The sequence below is a fragment of the Hibiscus syriacus genome, unplaced genomic scaffold, assembly GCF_006381635.1.
Source record: "Hibiscus syriacus cultivar Baekdansim isolate YM2019G1 unplaced genomic scaffold, ASM638163v2 tig00005929_pilon, whole genome shotgun sequence".
NCBI lineage: Eukaryota > Viridiplantae > Streptophyta > Magnoliopsida > Malvales > Malvaceae > Hibiscus > Hibiscus syriacus.
Window position 1 is genome coordinate 1,173,884 of NW_024062071.1, and position 19,231 is coordinate 1,193,114.

A 19,231-nucleotide genomic window follows, 5' to 3' on the forward strand; every position below is an offset into this window, starting at 1 on the left:
TAAATATATTACTGAACTTCGTTAAAATTCTTTGTTTTTTCGTTATCTTTATCCGATTCTTCAACAACAATAAATGTAATTGAAGAGATATATTCCATTTGAACTCAATTATGACTTCTAAATGATTAATGCACGAAATACAAGGGGGTGTATTCAATTGGTTTGGTTGATGTACGGTTTTAACGACCTTCATCAAGAGAAATTTTTTCATTAAATTAAAGTAATTATAAAGTAGTATTTATTTTAAAATATTCTTAATTATTTGATAATAAACGTTCAATTATTCTGGTACAGTTGTTGGTGTTCAAACCCGTGACTTTTTTGAACAACAATGATTCTTTTAACCACTGAGATAAGTTAGTTTATGCTCTTCAAAATAAATTTGTAAATAAATTCATAAATCTAAAATATCAACATCAAATATTATTTCAGATCAGAGTTTTATAACATGTAGGGGGCAACAGGGCGAGGCGGAGACGGTTTTGCATTACTCAATCCGTCCCCCAACACTTGCGGATACGATTTTAGGGAATCTCCATTATATGTTTCGGGGATTTTTTTATCTCCATACCCATCACTTAATGATCTCTGCTAGTTTCGGTTAATTCTCATCCAAAAAATAAACAAATATTGTTTAAATCAATGCAACACCTAAAACTTGTAAGATATATCAGATTGTCTCAAATTGGTTTCTATCTATAATATAAAAGTTTCAAACGCCAATATTCATCTAACACCCAATGTATATATACAAACTTAATCATTTTCAATATCAACAAATCAATGTATATTAAATGAGAAAAGATCTAAACTTCAAATTTAGTTTTTTTTTTCAATTTTAATTACTTTGAGATGTAACAGTGACAACACGTAATCTCACAATCTTATCGTATATAACTTTATATTAAAATATATATATTAAGGTATATAGGTAAATGATTATAAATATATTTTTAAAATTTTGTAAAATATCAGGGATTCCTAAGAATATTTTTTGGGGTCTTCACGTTTATTCACACGTGTACAGTTTGGATATCGCAATTGCCGTCCACATCCCATTTGAGCTTCAGGGATAAAACTTCTCCATCCTCATCCTTATGAGTGGATATTTCAGTTATTCCCTATCCCGTCAATTTGGATCTCTACGATTTTCGGTTTTCCCCACCCGATTGCAACCACTAATAATATGATATATTATAAATTGAAAATTTAAATTCGGGTATTTGTAATTTTGTTTCGATTCTTAAACACCCCCCCGCCCCCAACCAACCAATCTCAGCATTCACCTAACCCCTAAATAAATAAATAATAAAAAGTCAATTTTCTGATATATATATATATTTCCAAATTTCTCCAGTGGGACAGATCATTACAAAAGATATATTTGTCTTGTTTCGGAAACTTAAAATGACTAAAACATATACTTCACCCACCTAACCCCAGTTCCCAACTAACATAAATCATCCCTAATCTTGCTGACATGGCATTCAAATAATCAATCGTATAGTTATATCAAAGTGCATTAGCAGCATAAGATCCAGATGTTCAGCAGTTAATTAAACCAAGTTTTAATTTTAATATGGTTTATGCCTTTTTTCCAAGCGGTTGGGCCATATGGATCGAGAAATTTGTCTCATGTCCATAGCTAGGGATAGGTATAGGTCAGGTCGGATCGGATTTTTGGTCCACCCAACTAGACCTGAGAACAAGAGAGCCTCCTCCATATCCGATCAAACTAAGGTTTCACCCGATCTGAATCCGACCCGATAAATAATTTAAAAATTCGATCCGAAATAATTAAAAAAAAATTTAATAAAAAAATTTATTCAATAAAAACAATGACTTAATTGAAAAAATTATATATAGAGAGGTATTATTGTAATTATTCCTAAATATATAAGGTAAAATTATATTTTTTTTGAGTCAAACTGGATATTTTTCACCATAAACACGAATCCGACCCGAATCTAATTTTTTTTTAAAAAAAATCTAAACCAATCAAATCAGATCGAATCGAAACCCGTCAAGTTCGAGTTACATTCCCATCCCTATTCATAGCTGGCCAAAATTGTGTCGATGACCTATTGTGATTATGTTTACTATTCCACCAATACTGAAAAGAACAAAGACGATTTGACTCGATGAATAGTTTGGCTTTGAATCAGCACCCCATCACCATTGGGATCTTGTTTGACTTTGTCTCACTAGATTTGACCTGTATATTATTCAGATGTGGGATTATATGGGAAGGTGCAAAGAACAATAGTTTAATTTAAAGTCAAAGAAATGGTATAAAATAAATACAATAAAAAATGTAATAAAATTTGTAATACTTTTAGTTAGATGTAATTTAAAATAAATATATTAATTCTTTTGTTTTTAACTCTCTCTTTTTAATTTACCATCATTTTATTTAATAATGTGTAATCACTCATATGGGTTTATATAACTTTTTTCTCTTTAATTTATCATAATATTAATGAATAATTTATAATTATAAGAGTACTTAATAACTTGCTATAAATGATCAAAGATTATTATATAATTTTTTTTATAGAAACAACTAATTTTATTCAAAATATCAAATATCCCAAATTACAATAGAGATTTACAATTACAACCTTAAATTAATCACATAATTAGGAAAATTTTCTATAATCATTGAAACAAAACTAGTAACTTAAGATCACATAAGGACCATACAAAGAAAGATTAAATCTAACCAAGAAACTGGAACAAATATAGATACAAACAGACCTGATCGCATCAGTAAACAAACCATAAAAGATGATCAAGTTATTGACAGACCACCGACAAACTGCAAATCAAACTCAAGTGACGTGAAAAAGCTATAAACGAATGCAAATCAGGTATTCAAATCCAATTCGAGGGTCCAAAGTAGGAAAGATCACAAAATATCATATAAGTGACATCTTATCAGTCATGGTGATGTCAAATCAACCCTTAGAAAAAGATAAATAAAAACAAATAACTGAAAAATATGCCAAAAAGTATAAGAAAACGTGTTATAAAGACATATGAAAACGTGCAACACATACAAACTTGTTGAAAATCAAAAATAAAAATAAAGATGTAATATAGAAAAGAAAAAGAAAATAAAGAATAAAGACCAAAAAAAAAAGAGATGAGCTGCACACTAATGAGAGAAAACTAGGTTTTTAGAATTAGTTTTTTTTTTAATTTAGGTTTTTCAATTCATATTATATATTATGATATAATTTATTTAGTAATGCATCAAACAACATTGATCAATTAATTATTAGTGTAACGTATGTGGTTAGGGAACATATTGAATAGTTAATTTAGTTGAAGATGTCCTTTAAAATAGGTCAGAGGGCGACCGCCTAGGACCCCAAGTTTAGAGGGGCTCATTTTTAAAAATATTTTTAAGTTTAATAATTTAAAAAATATTTTAAAAATATTTTTTTATTTCAAATACTCGAAAATATGGTAATTCAGTATGCCCTAATAATTAAAAAAAATAAACATCATTTTTATTAAAAAAACTCGAAAATATGGTAATTTAGTGGGCCCCAATTTAATGATTAGAAGGAAAATTAAGTGTGGGTCCTCACTTATCTTCTTGTCACCATCTCCTGACCTAGAACCCTTAAAATATCAGGACCGGGTATGGTCACAAACTTCTCTTAGGGCTTGGGCACATACGTTTATTAGGGTAGTTGCCTTCTAATTTTCTCTCTATTTTTCATAAGACTAAACGGATAAATAAACTCCTAAAAAGTTAAGAAATTGTATAAAATAAATATAATCGAAAATGTAATAAAAATCATAATATTTTAGTTAGATGTAATTTAAAATGTTAATTTTTTAATATTTTTCAGTTTTATAAAAAATATTAGAAAAAATTAACATTTTAGATCGTATCCAACTAAAAATATTAAAATTATTATCACATTCTTGGTTGTGTCAATTTACCATCATTCGTTAGCCGGACAAGTTGGTGAGAGATTTTAACAGTGGCCAATAGGATCTGAATGGTAATCGGTCGAGTCAGATTAAATTTGTCATTGATTTGAATCTAATCTGATTATTATAATTTTTATATGATATTTGATTTGATTTGAGATAAAGAAATATTATATCTAATTATAAAGAGAAAAACATATTATCATCTTAGTCGGATCATGTTAGGTATAATATTAAATTAATTATTTTTTCTTACAAATAGAGTATGAGAGGGGTCCTCCCCCGATCTTATTTTTTATCCAATGATCATTTAAATTCTTATAATTTTAAATAATAATTAAATTAAACTTGACGTCTTAACTTTTCAATTTAATAAATTTTATTTTTTAAAAGTCAAATAATTTAACCCTTTTTAACATATATGCCTTTGACTTAAGTAGTTAATCAATCAATCACACTTCAAATAAAATAAAACTCAATACATATATTAATTCATTAATTCATTTGTTTTTAACTTTTTTTTAATTTACCATCATTTTATTTAATAATTTGTAATATTCATTGGGGTTTATATAACTTTTTTCGCTTTAATTTATCATAATCTTAATGAATAATTTATAATTATATGAGTAGTTAATAACTTGCTATAAATGATCAAAGATTATGATATAATTATTTTTATAGAAACAATTAATTTTATTAAAAAATATGAAATATCCCAAATTACGATAGAGATTTACAATTACATTTGCAACTAGGAAAATTTTTATATAATTATTGAAACAAAACTAGTAACTTAAGATCACATAAAGACAATACAAGGAAAGATTAAATTTAACCAAGAAACTGAAGCAAAGATAGATACAAACAGACATGATCACATCAACAAATAAACCAAAAAAGAGAATCAAATTGTTGAAAGACTACTGGAAAACTTCAGATCAGACTCGTGTGACGTAAAAAAACTATCCACGAACACAAATCGAGTATCCAATCCGATGGTCCAAAGCAGGAAAGATCACAATATATCATATAAACATTATCTTGATCAGTTGTGGCGATGTCATATCAACCCTTAAAAAAGGGGTCAAAGAATAGAAAAATAAAGCATAAGGAAACATGTTATAATGGCATATGAAAACGTGCAATCAACAAAGACGAAAAAGAAAAGGGATGAACTACACACCAATAAGAGAAAACTAGGTTTTTAGAACTAGGATTTTTTTTAATTTAGGTTTTTCAATTCATATTATATATTATGATATAATTTATTTAGTAAAGCATCAGACAAAATTGATCAATTAATTATCAGTGTAATGTATGTGATTAGGGAACATATTGAATAGTTAATTTAGTTGAAGATGTCCTTCAAAATTAAGTCACAAACTTCTCCTAGGGCTCGGGCACATACGTTTATTAGGGTAGTTGCCTTAAGATTCTAATTTTCTCTCTATTTTTCATAAGATTAAACGGATAAATAAACTCCTAAAAAGTTTTGAACGATTTTAGGAATTTTGTTAGAACGTTTAAAAGTTTGATGATTAATTTAAAACGAGAGTTATAATTTAAATATTTAAAAGGTAATTGATTCTTAAAAAAATTATATTTATTTTTTTCTTAATAAAATGACAAATTATCTTTTGGCTTCTCATTAAGTTTGAGTTTCGGCATTTTCATTTCTTCCAAATGTCAAAGTTTCTAGTAATCTCTTTTCAAATTTTTATGTTCAATAACCAAATCATTTTCCTTTCATTTAATTTTCAACAAACAAAGGGGAGTTGATATTTATTTTTTTCTTAATAAAATGACAAATTATCTTTTGGCTTCTCATTAAGTTTGAGTTTCGGCATTTTCATTTCTTCCAAATGTCAAAGTTTCTAGTAATCTCTTTTCAATTTCCCAATTTTTATGTTCAATAACCAAATCATTTTCCTTTCATTTAATTTTCAACAAAACAAAGGGGAGTTGAGAAATTCATATGGAAGATCAAACCCGGCGCCAAATTGTATATTGACCGAGTTAGAGAAGTCTTTTTTATTTGAGACTTTTATTGTGCATTATTATATAAAAAAACATGCAATGATTATTTTTCTTGAAAAATAACCCCTTGTAGATTTGTTAGAAAAATAGCTTCAAACTGTCAAGTTGAATTACATTGCGTCCTATAAAACGCGTTTAATAGACCTCACGTTTTATAGGGTATTAGACCCATCAATTTTTTAAGATAAAATCGTTTAATTTATGATAAAGACAATAGTAAATGCATGGAACTTGTTTTTCGTAAAACGTGAGGTCTATTCTCGTTTTTTTTAGAATGCGAGGTCATTTTACGTGAACATTTTGGGGGTATTTTTTTAACAAGTATGTTAAGGGGTTATTTTTTAAGAAAAATAATTAATTGGGTTTTTAATATAATAACGCCCTTTTATTGCTTATATTTTAAAATTATTTAAACTTTGAAAATTCAGAATAATCAATTTATAGTAAATCTGGAAAAAAAAACCTTACCCGTATAAAAAAATTATTTCATTGATACGTAAAAAAAATTTACTACTGAATGTCAAGGGATGGGCATGGGTCGGGTTGGATTTTAAGTCTAATCGATCGAATCTAAAAATTATAAATTCCCCACTCGACTCAAATCCGACCAAAAAATATATATCTTCCACCCGACTAAACCCGACCCTATTTTTGAGATAAAATCCGAATCTAACCCGACCTGAAATAATATATTTATTAAAAATATTATTTTTATTCAATAAAAATATAGATTTAATTAAAAGAAAATAATATATAGGGGTGTTATTGTAATTATCCCTCAATATATAAGGTAAAATTACAATTTTTTTTGTTGGGTGAGGTCGGATATTTTTCACCCTAAACCCGAACCCGACCCAACCCGAGTATAACCTTAAAGAAGAGACTCGACCCGACCCGATCCTATATTTAAAAAAAAGACCCTACCGAATCATGTCGAATTGGAACACATCTAGTTCGGATCCCATGTCCATCCCTAAACTGTCAACTAATTTAATTGTTTCTTAATCCATGTAATTCTCCCTTAATTTTTGAGAAGAAATATTTATGTTAATGAACATGTAACAGGTACACATCCTTTTCCATCCTGCGTCTGCAAGCCTCGAGCAAAATAAAGTACATAAATATTGCCCACACTCTTTGTTCCTATTTGGGGGAGTACTTACATGATTCCAACCGTTTCCGTCATTGATATTTATGATAATTTAAATCAAGTTAATTCGATCTAATAAAGTAAGTGAATTTTACGAGTAAATTTACTTGTATAATGTTGTAGAAAAAAGAATGGATCATATAAGGTATAGTACAAAGTACTTCTGCAATCACGGTAAAATGAACAATGTATGAAAAAGGCGCGTAAATCACATTTTTGGGAAGACGTCGAATAAATATAACGTCTTTTAGATTAGTACATTATTAAGGTTAAGTTTTACTACATACGTAGTCAGAGCCATTCCAAAAAATATTTGTAGTATTTGATATGTATTAATCGATTGATAAATCGAATGTTAGTGATCAGATAACGATGGTGCTTTGGTGGTATTGCTTTTCAGTAAATCATGCCCATTGCCCTTTGAAAATGACCTTCAATTATATTGACTGGTTCATCCCAACCCAAAAGGGGAATGTGAATGTAAAACTGGAGCCAAGGGATTTATTTTCTTTTAGTGTAAACTCAAAATAATTATGTAACGAGTTAAACATTAATATGCACAGAATTTGGAAATTAAGTGAAATAGCAATGACGTTTAAGTGATGCTTAAAACACGCAATCCCCTCACCATTATCTTAGAGTTTAAGAACAACTATTTTGAGTAAATTATAAAACCAATCATTTTAATTATTACGCGTTTATTTATTAATTTTTCCACGTGAAAAAGAAAAAATAAATTAATTATATGTATATTTAATAAGACGAGACATTGATTTTAAGATTGAAAATTAAAGTCTTAAACCTTAACATTATTAAAAGATGAAATTAAATTAAAAAGATTGTTCCTATAATAAATTTCTATAATATCTTTATATATTAATAGATTAATAACTTAAATATTATTTTTTATAATAAGGAAATGATAAGACGTTCAAAGGTTCCAATGTGTAAGGGCAGAATTGCATGGTCGGTCCGGCATCAAATCCCTCACCTTTCTTTCACTAAATGAAGAAAAAAAAAATCAACAATTCACCATTTAATTCAACCCTCGGTCATGGAATATTAAGGCTTGATAATTGATTTCTAAATGTAAAGTATTGTTTTAAAGGGTAATTAATATATTTAATTATGAGTTTATTTTTATTTAATTAGTAGGTGATTTTTTGTGTGTGTTTATGTTGAAAATACAATGGGAAAGGTATTTTAAAAAAAAAAATATTTAATACAATTTCCATAAGGTTTAGAATATGCTTCACATGTCAATTATTTTACCTAATTTATTATTTAATGATTCGTTATAAATTTAACTCTTTTAATCTATTTTATTTATAATTTTAAACTTCAAATTTTAATCTTACTTAAAAAATTATTACTTTTTTCACTGAATCTAAGGAATTATCGATTTATCTTAATACAACTTTCATAAAACTTAAAATAAGTTTCATTAGTAGGGATGAGACCGGTAGTTGCCCTCTAAAAAATTAAAATTATTATATATTATATATATTTTTTATGTATTTTTTATTAAAATATGTTTTCATCTCCTTAAACTTATTTTTTTTAAAGTTCAAATTCACTCTTCTTGAAATTTTATAAATTTAATTTCACTCCTTTAAAATTCTATAAATTTAAATTTACCTCATAAAATAAAATTATACGCGATTAGCGATCGGATAATAAATTGAATGACACCCCGTACGGCTTTTGAAGATATTTATATCAAAGATAAATTATTTTCCGACCAAATAAGTTAAGCAGTCCCCATTCTTTCAATAATCAATTATTGATGTTTTCATTTTATATATATATATATATATATATATATATATATATATATATCCACATTTTTCATTGAATTATTAATTATTAGTTAGTTTAATAATATGAGGTATTGATTTTTTAAATAAAATTAAAGATTATATTATTAATATTGTAAATAGAATATATTAGATCAAAGTAATTATCTTCATAATAAACTTTTAAAATATTTATTCAAATTAATCGATTAAAAAATTAAATATCATAGTCATAAAATGTAATCATAACAACTATTTTTAAAAGTTTAAAAATACAATATTTAAGAATAACATTGCATAAGATTCACAAAAGCTATTCACGTGAAATTTGTTAATTTATTTTCACCATTTATTATGTCATAATTGTATTTAAATATTTTTACAATGATATGTATTTTTATAAATTATATATTAAAAAAAGTATATTTACTCCCTTAACCATCCTAAGTTTCATATTATATGAAAAAGTCTTTTTATATATATATATATATATATATATATATATATATATATATATATATATATATAAAAGGATTGAAAATCAAATATGTTTAACAGTATAAAGAATGTTTTAAATTGTTAAAGTTTTGAAAAAATATATATTTTATGAAATCTAAATTTTCCAAGATAAATAACAAAATGATTTATATTAAAAAAATTTATATATCGTTTAAACTTGTATATGATTCATTTTTTATACATTGACTATTAATTTATAAGTATTTGTATTTAAAAAACGTAACTACGTGTAATTTCTCAATGAATAAATAATATGACCCAAGTTGTGCATTATTATTATTATTTCATACAGGGTATCCAAAAACCTGTATAAAAGAGGCAATAATATGTGACAAAAAGGTAGCAACATTCGCAGAGTTGCAGTTTTGTAAGTAAAAAAACCAAGCCATGGATAACATAATCTCTATGGTACAAAGCATGGAGCCATTGCCGATGGCCATTCTTTTCATCGTTCCTTTCTTATTCCTCATCGGCCTCATCTATCGGCTTACTCGGAAACCGTTTCCTCCGGGGCCGAGAGGGTTGCCGATCATCGGCAACATGATGATGATGGACCAGTTAACTCACCGTGGACTGGCCAAGCTCGCTCATAAATACGGCGGCATATTTCATATGAAGATGGGGTATTTGCACACGGTCACTATTTCTAACCCTGAAATGGCTCGCCAAGTGCTTCAGGTCCAGGATAACATCTTCTCCAATCGGCCGGCCACCATAGCCATAAGCTATCTAACGTACGATCGAGCCGACATGGCGTTTGCTCATTACGGACCGTTTTGGAGACAGATGAGGAAGATTTGTGTGATGAAGGTGTTCAGCCGGAAGAGGGCGGAATCGTGGGCGTCCGTCAGGGACGAAGTCGATTCCGTCGTGAAAGCCGTGGTGGCCAACGAGGGAAAGTCCATTAACGTCGGTGATTTGATCTTTAACCTCACCAAGAACATCACTTACAGAGCGGCTTTCGGTTCGATCTCGCAAGAAGGGCAAGACGAGTTCATCAAGATCTTGCAGGAATTCTCCAGGCTCTTCGGCGCTTTCAATATTGCCGATTTCATCCCGTGGCTCACTTGGGTCGATCCTCAAGGTCTGAACACCAGGCTGAAGAACGGTCGTCATGCATTGGACAAGTTCATCGACACCATCATCGACGAACACATCCAGAAGAGGAAGAAAAACGTCGGCGATGGTGCCGGTGAAGTCCACACCGACATGGTCGACGATTTGCTTGCTTTTTACAGTGAGGAAGCAAAAGAAAATGAATCGGACGATCTACAAAACTCCATCAAACTCACCAAAGATAACATCAAAGCCATCATCATGGTATTTATGTTCCCTCCATTCTCATATTCCTACTATTTTAATTTTCAACTACCAAATTTACATTTTATATATAACTTTTTTATTATTAAATTTAAAATTATCATAAACAAATGAAAATGCCAGGTGTTTTATTTTTTAATTTCTAATATTTACTCTAAAAATATACTTGATTTGTCTTTAATTTGTTATAGAAGAAAAATTAAATGTTTTTTATTACATGTCACCTCTGTTTCTTTAAATTTCTCATTACATTGATATAGTTCTGATGAGTGGGAACATGATTTTTAAAGGACGTGATGTTCGGAGGGACGGAGACGGTGGCATCGGCGATAGAGTGGGCCTTGTCGGAGCTGATGAAAAGTCCGGAGGATATGAAGAGAGTCCAGCAAGAGTTGGCAGAGGTGGTGGGTCTGGACCGCCGTGTGGAGGAATCTGATATGGAAAAACTAACCTTCCTGAAGTGCACCTTAAAAGAAACCCTCAGGCTCCACCCGCCGATTCCGCTGCTCCTCCACGAGACAGCGGAGGACACCGTGGTGGCAGGGTATCAAATCCCGGCGAAGTCGCGCGTGATGATCAACGCGTGGGCCATTGCCCGGGACAAGGAATCATGGGAAGATCCCGACAGTTTCAGGCCATCTAGGTTCTTGAAAGAAGGTGTAGCGGACTACAAAGGAAGCAACTTTGAGTTCATCCCGTTCGGGTCGGGTAGGAGGTCGTGTCCGGGTATGACACTCGGGTTATACGCGCTGGATCTTGCCGTGGCTCATTTGCTCCACTGTTTCACGTGGGAATTGCCTGATGGGATGAAGCCGAGTGAACTCGACATGAACGATGTGTTCGGACTCACCGCACCTCGTGCAACTCGACTCTACGCTGTGCCAAAGAAACGTTTGATTTGTCCACTCTGAGGATATCGAAGAAGAAGAAGAAAGAGACAAGAGGTGACTTTGAAAGTGGGATTTTGGGTATTTTTAAAATATATTTTTCATTTTAATTACTTTGGGAAAGAAGACAATATTTCAAGAACAGATAAAGCTTGAGAGGAAAAAGAAAAAATATTAAAGGGTTTAATGGAGTGAAGTGTAAAAGATTTATACAGTGGAGAAGTGCCCTGCATTTGTTTCTTTTGTTTTCCAGTACACTATTCTCTGTGTACACATGACTACATAAAATTATAAAAATTTAGAAGAGTTATGGGTGAAAAAATACTTTAGGAAGACTAAATTAAATAATTAATTATTTATGAGGATCAAAAGTGTACTTTTCCAATTAGCTAAAAGGTTAACAAGACCTAAATTAAATGCTCCAGGAGGTCACTGGTATAATGCGTCGCTTTTGGGGGTATGATTCGACTGATAGAAGAGGTTGGGTTCTCTTGGCTTGGGACAAGATTTGCAAACCAAAACGGGTAGGCGAATTAGGTTTTAGAGATCTGAAATCCTTCAATGTTGATATGTTAGGGAAACAATTGTGGAGATTAATTAACGTGCCAAAAACTTTGTTTGCATGGGTTTATCGGGCCAAGTACTTTCTGAATGGTGACTTGTTACATGCTAAATTAGGGAGCAAGGGCTCCTATACCTGGAAGAGATTGTTTAAAACTCTACAGGAATCGACACCATCTTTTTTTAGCGAGTTGGGTGTAATAGTAATGTCCGTTTGTTTAAGGATCCGTGGGTGGGACGAAACGAATAAACTTGTCAGGTACCTACACTGTCTCTCAGCAGAGGGACATCCGCTATGGTGATCTCATGTTTAGAGATCAACCACAGTGGGATCCAACCAAGGTTCGTAACACCTTGGCCGAAGAAAGTGATGTAGAAATAATTCTACAAACACCGATAGCACCATGTATGACTGACAAGATAGTATGGGGCAACCATTCCTCTTGTAATTATTCGGTGATATCCGCCTATTGGTGGATACAGAAGTCTACCCATGACATCGACCCGCCTTCTCCATTGTGAAAAACAATTGCAAAACTAAAAGTGCTTCCAATGGTACGTATTTTTATTTGGCGGTTAGCACATGCGGGATTACCTTTGGGATATAGAGTGCGACGTGCAGGTTTGGGCGAGGGCGTATGCCCTTTGTGTACGTCGATTGTGGAGATAACATTACACATGTTTAGAGATTGTTCGTATGTACGAGAAGTCCTACGACTGGCCGATATTCCAGGTACAATCTTGAATTCACCAGTTCAGTCCGTTTTAGTGTGTTTAGAAAATGCATATGCTACGCTTGGTTTGGTTCCCTTTGCAGAGCTTTTTGTCTTGCTTTGGAACATTTGGAATGGTCGTAATTCTTTGGTGCACGAGGGTAGAATGCAACCCACTTGGCTAATTGTAGCTAATGCTAAGGCATTGCATCAAGAGTTTATTGTGGCGCATCGAGGATAGCCTTCTCAACATAATGTTGCTGATGTGGTTGCTCGATGGCGTCCTACCCGAGGACAAGTGATTAAGTTGAATGCGAATGGTACCTATAACCCCGTTAATCTAGTTGGAAGCAGTTGAGGTTATTGCGCGCAAGGCACAAAGAATGATCCTTGGTGGTTTGATTATGACTTCGGGTGGAATCCCTATCCGTCTTTGAAGAACTATCTTGTTTAGTTGTTGCTATCAACCTTGCTTTACAGGAAGGATAACGTGATACTTATATCGAACTAGATTCATCCACTGTCGTCAACTGCTATTATAATCTGGAGGGTGATTTTTCCACCATTGGCGTAACTATGGTTGATATTCGTACTAAATGTAACACTTCTGATAGTTGTTTTATTTCTTATATATCTAGAGAATCGAATAAAGTCGTCCATACGTTAGCAAAGAAGGCATTGAATTGTAATGCCTTTTATTCTTTTGAGACTGGTGTCTCTAGGTTTGTATTGAATGCTGTAATGACTGATTAAAATTATGGTTAATAGAGTTGTGTACTCTTTTCTCCTCTTAGGACCCCAACCTTTGGGTTGGTAGTAAGGTTTTTTTAATGAGACTCGCTTTCTTTAAAAACAAAATACTCTAGGAAGGGACTAAAAGTAAAAATAACTCATTAATCAAGGGGAGGCTCAAACCTAAGATCATTAGTAATAACGATCATTCCTTTAACCCTAGATATAGTTTCTACCTTCGGCTTTGCCTGATGATGACCGCATACAGTGAACTCCTTAATATTTCATTTAAGGTCTAAAATGCATTTTAAAAAAAAGTTCAGGGACAAAAACGTCACTTGAACTGCCACACATAATGAATACATATAGAACTAGACTTCGACATTGATCGAATGTGAAAAATCTAATTTGAGTAGATTTCGATTCTATGTCAGTAACAAGTACATAACTAACACATGCATGTTGAAGTTTTTACAATTTCTTCATGCATTTAGAGGAACCCATATTCGACTATGCATTGGAAAAGCGCTTGAGACACGGCCCGTGTTCTAAGCAGGCATGATGCTACTGTTAAAGCTTATAGTTCAATTTAGCAGAGCCGACTAACAGATGAAGTTCCTAATACCAATGATGAAAATACAGAATGAATTACGCACCGTTGCCGTGGTAATACTCGTCATGGGTGCCAATAACTACATGATGCTCCCTTCTTGCAGTAACCGCTCTCGTGAAATTTGCAAACCTGCTGCCCTTTGGGCGGTGATCTGAAAGAACCAACCCCATGTGGGCCACCATTCGTCGACTGTCTATTCCAAGGATACCTGCCCCTACCAAAACTTGAATCTCTTCCATCGAAATCCGGTCCCGGTCCCTTGAACCAACATATCTCCGCTGGCTTCCCCAGTAGGGTGGATGTGCTGCCGTCGTGCTTGAATTGATGCTTCTGTTTTCCTGGAATGCTACCTGAGCTGTTCCCCTACCGACGTTTCTAGTCCCCTGACCTAAACCTCCCAAAGTACAAGTTGCATTTCCTTGAACTGCTCCCGAATTGGGGACTGTAGTTTCTGGCCCTGGTCTCCAAGCAGCCTCTAAGTAGCCATGCCCCAAGTTGTTACCGGGGTTGCAGGAGGCTGCGTGTCTGAACGAGCTTCATATTGGCTAACCGAGACATTGCTGGGCCTTGTAACTTCATCTGTTACAGGAGTTGAGGAAGAATGCTGATCGGATCTCTTATGAGCATCAAGAACTTCAGACCGAGAGACCCCAAACTGCTCATTGATTGCAGTTGGCTGAGAAAGCATTTGTAGATCGTTTCCGGACCTCAAACCATCACTTTCTCCTGGATCAGGTGCAGAACTCAGTCCTCCTACAGGGCTAAAACAATCATGTTCAGCACCTTGTGCCAATTCTCCATCCGAACGCAACGTTGAAGTAGGTGAAGGCAAGCCATTAAGAGACTCCATTGCTTCAACTTCAGCCAAGAGATCCGAAACAGATTCATCAGCCAAAGAATACTCCCAACCAGATGCATTATTTGCATGATCTGTGGGAGAAGAATGTGTCAATTGGCTATTTCCTGAAGGTGTAGCAGAATGATTATTACCCAAGTCAGTTGGCTTCAAAGAAAACTCGGGCACAAGATTCGGCCTCCATTCCTGTACAGAAGGTTTCACTGGAGAGGAGGAATACCCACCCCATTTACCAGTAACTTCAGGAAGCTGTGATCCAGTACCCACTAGACTCAGAACAGTACCCCAACTAGGACCTGAATCCTGATTAGGAACACTCAAAGAAAGAAACTGTTTGGTTTCGGTAGCCTGAGTTTTTGAGTCTTCGTTGCTCAACTTTGATGTTGATGTAGGGATATTTGAGAAATCAATATCCTGATTGTGCTCCAATGCTTCAAATGCCCTCGCCAGAGAAACAAGACCAGAATTCAAATCCCATCCATTTGAAGTATTGTTTAGAGGTGAAGATCTCCAGCTTTGCCCACAAGATTTACCTGATTCTCTGTCACTATCTTGCTTCACATTTTCAGTAATAATTTGGCCTTCAGAGGTCTTGTTCAAATCCTCATTCATGTCAATTGAGCCACAGTCCCATCTTCCAACCCCATGGCCGTTGCTAGCCTGATTGGACTCGGTTTCACAAGGTTTCTGAGATACTGTAGATGAGGGAAGGGAACTACTCACTTGGAGCTGGCCAGGGAAGTAATTATCACCCTTCACATAGTTTGAATGTGGTAAATGACTTCCTTTCTGAACTGGATTTGAATTAACAATATCTACTGAGGCACTACAAGAAGTTTGAAAGTCCGATTCCTTGCTCTTCATATATTCATTGTTACCACAACGATGAGCACTTGAATCATTCTGCATTGACTTTGAGCTCTCTTCAACCTGTTTATTTCCATCAGATTCACATTCAAACCCCTATTCTCCCTAACATCACCATCCCTATAATGGCACCCATCACCAGAGGCAATCCTTGTGCCCTCAATTGGTACAGTGCTGTTATGAAGCAACTTTTGCTCTTGACTGTGCTGCCCATCAAAAGCAACGGTTAAGAGAATGGAGTCATCCTGCTTTTCACTTGTTCGCCATATTCTCAGATCAGGAGGGGAAAAGCCACCCATGCTCCATTTTTGTAACATTGCCATAGAAAATGGCCCTTGAATTTTCCCGAGTGGGTCTTGATAGTGCCATATTTTATCTGTTTCAATATTATTTACAAATAGCTCCACTCCTGTAGAATGTGGTGGTATGCTGGCTTCCCTACCATCACCGTTCCTATCAACAGTTATGGGTTGACCATCAACCTTTTTGCTAGTTTTACAACTCTTATCATCGGTAATTATGGGTTGGCCATCACTGTTCCTATCAACAGCCACTTGGGTAGCAAAAGCTTTTGTAAGACCTCATTAAAAACATCTTAATTAATGGAGCTTGAAAAAGACTCTTTAATCAGCGGAAGGAGGAAAAGAGTGCCTTAGATTTTCATTAAAGAAAATACTAATTACAGCCTAAAGATTTCTTCGAAATAACCCTTACAACAGCCAACAAAACCCACCCGAACAGGAATCAAAGACAACTTAGAATGCAAACAACATAAAAATTAGCCTATTCCAGCCTTTGCTAAAGCATCAGCGTCCATATTAACTGTCCTTGCAACCCAATTAATAACCCCCCAAAATTCTAAGATTATCAACTATATTTCTAACAACAAAGGCATAAACGACTGGGCATGAGTCAACAATTTTATGGTATCAACGATGTGCCTCCTCTTGTTATGGTATCAACGAGCCTCGAATGATCTTTGGCGAGAAAGTGTGAATCAAGAAGCTTAAACATTTCAAAGTGGCCAACCCTTGTTTTTCCAAACAATTTTATAAGCATTGAATCACAAACAATGTAGGATTTCTGGCTAGGATCACGAAGATTGCTTCTTGTTATGTACTCCAGCAAAAGTGCCTGAACATCAAAACGAGAGACCACAGATGTGTCACCATTTCTCATGTGTGCCACAAATTCAAGAAGCTCCTTTGTTGCCCAATTTATGCCCTCAGGAAAAGGCATCCCATCTGTAACATCTGCTCTTTCAGCTTCTAGAGATTCAACTTTGATCAAAAAGTTCTCTTGCCTTGTTGATTTTCTTCTCTTGGAAGAACTTGCTCCTAGGTCTCCAAAATTATTTTCCCTGTTACCACGTTTAGGATTACTATGGTTAATAAGTTCACCCGACGAATCTCTGTTAGGAGCCATGATAGCAATTTCTTTGCAGGGATTTTTAGCTTTCATAAGCTCATCGAAACTTAACTATATTTTCTCTTTCAACAAAATCCAATAAACCTTGAAGAGATACTCCCAGCTACTTTTGTCATCAAAATCCACTTGAACCTGCACAATATAATTAAAAGGCATTTAAGTTGGATAAAAGCTATCCACTGTTCAATAATATAAGCATATACCTATCACTACAATAGTTGCCATATGAAGAAGTATACTAGGGGGAAAAGGCTGAGACATTCACAGTAATGAATTATATATAGTTAATCATACCGTTTCCTTATTTTCTACTCCACGGTTCTCAATCAGCATTATAGTTCTCATGCACGTTCCACAAAATCCTTTAGTCCCTCTGTAAGCACCATTTTCATTTCTTTCCACCAAGCTTTCACTATCATATTTCTTTCCACCCACTCCTCTATTCACGTGTTTCATACATCCTCCAACACATCCCATTCACAAGACAAAACAAACCAAATCCATTAAGCATTTATTTAAACAAATCAAATCCATCAACCCACTACCCTATTCCATTACAACCCGTGCCCATGCTCCACCAAATACCATCCCATTTTCACTCCACTAAACCTACTCCAATATAACCTAATTTCCATTAAATAAACAATAGTGGAACAATCACTGCTCAGCAAGCATAAATAAACAAGGGAAATTCACGAACCAGGAGAGGAAAAAAACCAGAGATTAAATCGTGGAGCAGTTCTTTTTTATTATTAGGAAAAACCATTCGAGCAAGAGATCTTCAACAACAAAGGGCTTGGGAATTCTTTATTTTGAAGAAAAAAACAAATGTAACAGGGGATCCTTCTTCTTTCGAAATCAATACAAAAAAGTTTCTACAACATTGTTCTTTTCATTTCGTTCAATAGAAATCCATAGCTTTTAAGGTATTTTTTTCTTCGATTTCCACTAGTTTTGTGTGTGAAGAGTAGTTGATTAAACAACGAAAGTAAAATAAAGAAAGATGTTTTTCGAGTTTACCTTTTGTTGTTGGTTTGTCGTTGGAGATGGAGGTAGCCACCGAAGCTTGGGGGCCGGAATAGATAATTTTAGGACCCTCTGTTTGAGAAGGGGGAAGAAGGTTTGAGTAAGTCTTAGGTGTGGTAGGTATTCGTGGCAAGGAGTAACCACCGGGGAAGCTTTTTGTGCCGTGAGTCGAAGTCCTTAAGGCTCTCGGTCGAAGATGAAAGAAGGAAGAGGGGATGAGAGTTGAGAAGAACGGCGTAGAGGAGACTAAGTGAGGCTAGGGTTTAATTTCACTCAATATATTACATATATAGTAGTTTACTAAAACAGTATCATTTTAGGAGGTGAGTAGCACGTGTCTGGTGAGTGGGGAAATAGTGTGTGATGCCATTCTTATTTTGTTTGTAATTTGTTTTAGTCCTAAATTCTAGTCGTTTATGTCATAATTTGGTTTCCATGTTTTATGTGTATTTAATTTCAGTACCTATAATTTAGTTATAGTGTTTATTCATATTTATATTTTGGACTTTTAATTGCATATTTACTAATGTGTAAAATCATGTATTTTATATTTTAAGTCACATGTTTTGCATCAAATTCATTCTAGTCATCATCTGTAATCTATAAGGTTGGGTTGATTTCATTCGGGTCCCTTTGTATTTTACACATCCTATTTTAGTCCTTGGTCGAGTTTCTTTTATCTTTTAATTTGGTCTTTATATGTTTTTGCGCATTTAATTTCAGTCCTAAGAATTATTGTATTTAATCTTTACTGTTTTATACATTTAATTGTTAA

The 19,231-nt window shown here is 33.5% G+C and overlaps 1 protein-coding gene and 1 pseudogene across 1 annotated transcript; one reads left to right on the forward strand and one right to left on the reverse strand.

The window, feature by feature from the left end:
- The first annotated feature begins 9,783 nt into the window (after nucleotides 1–9,783).
- On the forward strand, nucleotides 9,784–11,684 carry LOC120200240 (cytochrome P450 84A1-like). Its single transcript, XM_039201139.1, has 2 exons — nucleotides 9,784–10,773; nucleotides 11,064–11,684. Exons 1-2 carry the CDS (start codon nucleotides 9,841–9,843, stop codon nucleotides 11,682–11,684), a joined length of 1,554 nt encoding a protein of 517 aa, XP_039057070.1. The 5' UTR covers nucleotides 9,784–9,840.
- Nucleotides 11,685–14,342: 2,658 nt separating this feature from the next.
- On the reverse strand, nucleotides 14,343–18,417 carry LOC120200087 (annotated as a pseudogene).
- Nucleotides 18,418–19,231: the final 814 nt, after the last annotated feature.

Coding starts and splice junctions, on each gene's coding strand:
- LOC120200240 (XM_039201139.1), top strand. CDS start 9,841: ATGGATAACATAATCTCTATGGTACAAAGCATGGAGCCATTGCCGATG. Junction 10,774..11,063: donor ACATCAAAGCCATCATCATG/GTATTTATGTTC, acceptor TGATTTTTAAAG/GACGTGATGTTCGGAGGGAC.